General features: G+C 42.3%; 1 protein-coding gene across 1 annotated transcript in view; it reads left to right on the forward strand.

The window, feature by feature from the left end:
- LOC121916862 (scavenger receptor class A member 5-like) overlaps positions 1-542 on the forward strand; it is a 3,482-nt gene extending 2,940 nt beyond the window's left edge. The window contains exon 2 of the mRNA XM_042442398.1: positions 299-542. Coding sequence (XP_042298332.1) covers positions 299-320 — 22 coding nt within the window. The 3' untranslated portion in view covers positions 321-542. The remainder of the gene's footprint in view (positions 1-298) is intronic.
- The last annotated feature ends 3,326 nt before the right edge of the window (positions 543-3,868 follow it).

A 3,868-nucleotide genomic window follows, 5' to 3' on the forward strand; every position in this document is an offset into this window, starting at 1 on the left:
ATCATCATCATCATCATCATCATCATCATCATCATCATCATCATCATCATCGAATCATAAATCCTGGGATTGAGAGGGCCACAAGAGCCATATATTCCATATACAGGAATCCACAATTACCAAAAGATGACCAACCACCCTCTGTTTAAAGAGCTCCAAATCTCTTCTGCAGTTGCACCACTTTTACAGTAATTTTTACAAAAGGTTCTTCCTAATATTTCAGTACAATCTCTTTTCTTATCCTCTGAATCCATGGGATTGTGTTGATTGATTTGCATCTATCATCCCCGCCATACAGAGGTCTTCAGTTTTGGCCCTGAGATACTCTTGACCTGGCAACCATAATTCCAGCCAAACTGGGTGCCGTTCGGAGAGAAGGATCCGAATTGTTTTGGAAAATGAGGACCAGCTCCCCAAGATGATTTCCATTTGGCGAGGGCCCAGGTTCCTTCTTGGAGAAGGCATCTCAGCTCCATAAACCTCCACGTGGCGTTCCATAAAGGTCTACAAAGTTCTATAAAGTTCCTGTAGAGGTTGAAAGCAAGAGAAATAAAATAAATAAAAAAGATATTGTTTTATTTCTATCCATATATACATAGTGCCCCCCCTCTTAAAACAAGATTAAACAGTATAAGATCCCAAGTAATCCAAATAATCATCATCATGGGAAGTCTTATTCGTGGCTGAGCGTTTTTTTTCCGGGAAGGCCTGCCGGAAGAGATCCGTCTTAATGATTCTTTTAAAGCTCTCTAGATCGGTTATTTGACGGATCTCATCCCGCAAGAGAGCTGCAACTGATTCTCATTCGGCAAGGAAAGGAGGAATGTGCATCCATCCAAACTGGGTGCAAGCACTGTGACTCCTTGGCCCCATTCCCACTGGCTTATGAAGTGGATCAAGACTGGGATTATGGTGCATCGTTCCCATTTGAGGGCGCATTTGGGGCAAACGAATGGGAATGACAAGGGTGATGAGAGCCATTGAACAGCGTTTTTAACTATTCTATTGTCTTTCATTTTACATGCCCGCTCGATTGCCCCCCAGACAGCCGAGGGAGCAATGGGGGAGGCAAAAGGACTTGGGGGGGGATGGAGGCTTCCTTTCCTTTCCCCAGAGGGCCTCTTGGAAGACATAGGACAGCCTGGGAGGCAAAGGGACTTGGTGGCGTGGATGCTCCTTCTCTTTTCCCCAGAGGGAGAGCACCTATTTTCATTGACTACCAGACCCCTCTCTAAAAAATAAAAAAGACAAAGGACACAAATGGGAATGAGGAGCAAAATGAACCGTGTCAAAATGCCTCGAATTAGGTGACAACAATTTGACGTCAGGAGCCTATGCGCTCAATTGATGGCTTGTTTAAAAAAAGCCTCTGGAGGGAGCAATGGCAAAAATCAATATATAAAATCCACACTTTCTTTACTTCTGACTAGTTTAAATCATGCTTTTCATTAGCCCTTTTATGCTTGTTGGATCATACAACAAACAGAGAGAAAGAAAGTCACAATGAATAGAAGCCCCTCAGGTCTATATTCTTGGTTTAGTGTCTCCGTGTTCCTCGGTTCCCAGACTAAGATCCCCAAGTACTCCGAATTTCTCCTGCCCATGCTCTTTCTTCCAACCTATTGAGCACATAAAATATAATCAATATATTTACATTACATTTTAGAATTAGGAGTGTCATCTTTCCCTTCAGACCACCCATTGCAATAGAAAGAAGAGTATGAAGAGACGTAAACAACATCAAATTCTTACCACATTGTATTGTTCTGATCTTCTTTGGAAGCAAGCTTTTCATTTTAAACTGTTCTTCTTATTAATGACTGATCTGAAAACATGATAGATTTCCTACATTCTATAATTTAATAAGAGCCTTAATAAACAGGTGTCACTAGCTTCACAACATCCCCAAATCAGCCTTATTTGAACTGCTTCCAAAGTGAATCAATTGATATATCTTTGCTTGCCTTCTTTATAAAATATAAATATAAAATATAAATCTTATTAGTCCAGATGATGTTCAATCTAGATATTAGGAACCTACCTTGACTTCACAATCCTTAATATTTCAAGGAATACGAAATTTACAAAATGTATCTAAAGAGCACATAGAAGGCTTAGTATTCAAAAGAGTATTGTAGAAAATGTGTATTTTTGTAGTGTCTTTGAGACTAAGGGTACATCTACACTAGAGTAATAATGCTATTTGACACCATATCCTATGGAATCCAATGGAATTTGTAGTTTTACATAGTCTTTGGCTCTCTTTGCCAAGGAATGCTGCTACCTCACAAAACTAAAAATCCCAGGAGTCTGTAGGATGGAGCCATGGCAGTTAAAGTGGTTTTCTGTCCTCAATGAAGATGCAGAGACAGAAACTGAGAGAAAGAAAGGAAGGAAGGAAGGAAGGAAGGAAGGAAGGAAGGAAGGAAGGAAGGAAGGAAGGAAGTGGCAGCACAAGGTAGTGCATGAGAGGACCTAGAGATTCCTAGAGAGAACACTCCTCTAGGCATTTGCATGTCCTACGGCAGTGGTTCCCAACCTGTGGGTCGGGACCCCTTTGGGGGTCAAAGGATCCTTTCACAGGGTCGCCTGAGACCATCGGAAAACACCTATTTGCATGTAGCAATGAAAAGAATTGTATGGTTGCGGGTCGCCACAACATGAGGAACTGTATTAAAGGGTCACGGCATTAGAAAGGTTGGGAACCACTGTCCTACGGTATGATACTATGGTTAATCTCCAGCAGGTGTTGAACATAAGAGTTGTGCTGGAGGACCTAGAAATTCCTAGACTGCTGTTATTTCAGATAAAATAAAACCAGTGTACTTTGATTTGCCTTTTCCCCACGATCTCAAAGGTCCTGTGCCCCTAAGCCCAGGGAATCTGGGTGTATGTGAAATAAGAAAAGGCAGAAAGAGGAGAGGAGAGCTGCATTGGGAGGAAAGCGTGGGCACCGCAGGGACTTGAACCCCATTCCTGGAAACCAGGAGTGCCAACCACCAGCGCCTTTTGCTTTTTTCTGGCAATGCAACAAGGAGAAAAGCAAAACCCGAGAGAACACAGAGAGGAGTGTTCTCTCAGGAAAAAGAAAACCTGACAGAATTAGAAGGACTGCTTTTAAGATGCATCCTTGAGATTGGATTTGTTAGGGATCTGTTCCTAACACACTTTTGTATTTCAAGAGCAAGTCTCAGCAAATGCCAACAACATTGTCTCAACGACTACCAACTACAGTGTCTCAACAAATACCAACAACAGTGTCTAAACCTACCGGATCTTCTATCTACAATGCGAAGGGGTGTGGAATGATTTCGGGCAAATGGTTGTGTGGATTCTTCATAGGAACTGCTAGAACCCCTGAAAAGGAGAGAAACCCCGCATACAAACACCCACAGAGAGGCATTCTCTTTCTATTCATGATGTGGAAAGGGAGAATAGACACCTGACCTGTTCCTTGATCCATTATGTGTGAACTTTTTGCCTCTGAGACACTGCCTCCTTCTCCTGATCTGTGAAAAGCAAACTTAAGATCTCGGGGCTCCCCAGTCTCTCCAAGTAACCCCAAAGGAAGTGAGTGGAAAGGAGTTCTCAATGGTCTTATGGGAATGACTTCCATTCATTGATCTTGGAGAGAAGGCCTTCTTTTCAGGTCTGTGTGTTCTTGGTCGCAACTGTTGAAAACCAAGAAAAGGAGAAACCCACCACCGCCACAAAAACTCCAATACAAAAGCAATGCACTAAAAAAGGTCAAAGAGTGATCGGATGTTAGTTATTTTCCTTGAAAGTTTGCTTTCTTGTAAATATGTGATCCCAAGAGGCAAAAGGTTTCAGTGCCCCCCCCACACTATTGCCACTAGAACAAAGTCCC

Source organism: Sceloporus undulatus, chromosome 1, assembly GCF_019175285.1.
Source record: "Sceloporus undulatus isolate JIND9_A2432 ecotype Alabama chromosome 1, SceUnd_v1.1, whole genome shotgun sequence".
Classification (NCBI taxonomy): Eukaryota; Metazoa; Chordata; class Lepidosauria; order Squamata; family Phrynosomatidae; genus Sceloporus; species Sceloporus undulatus.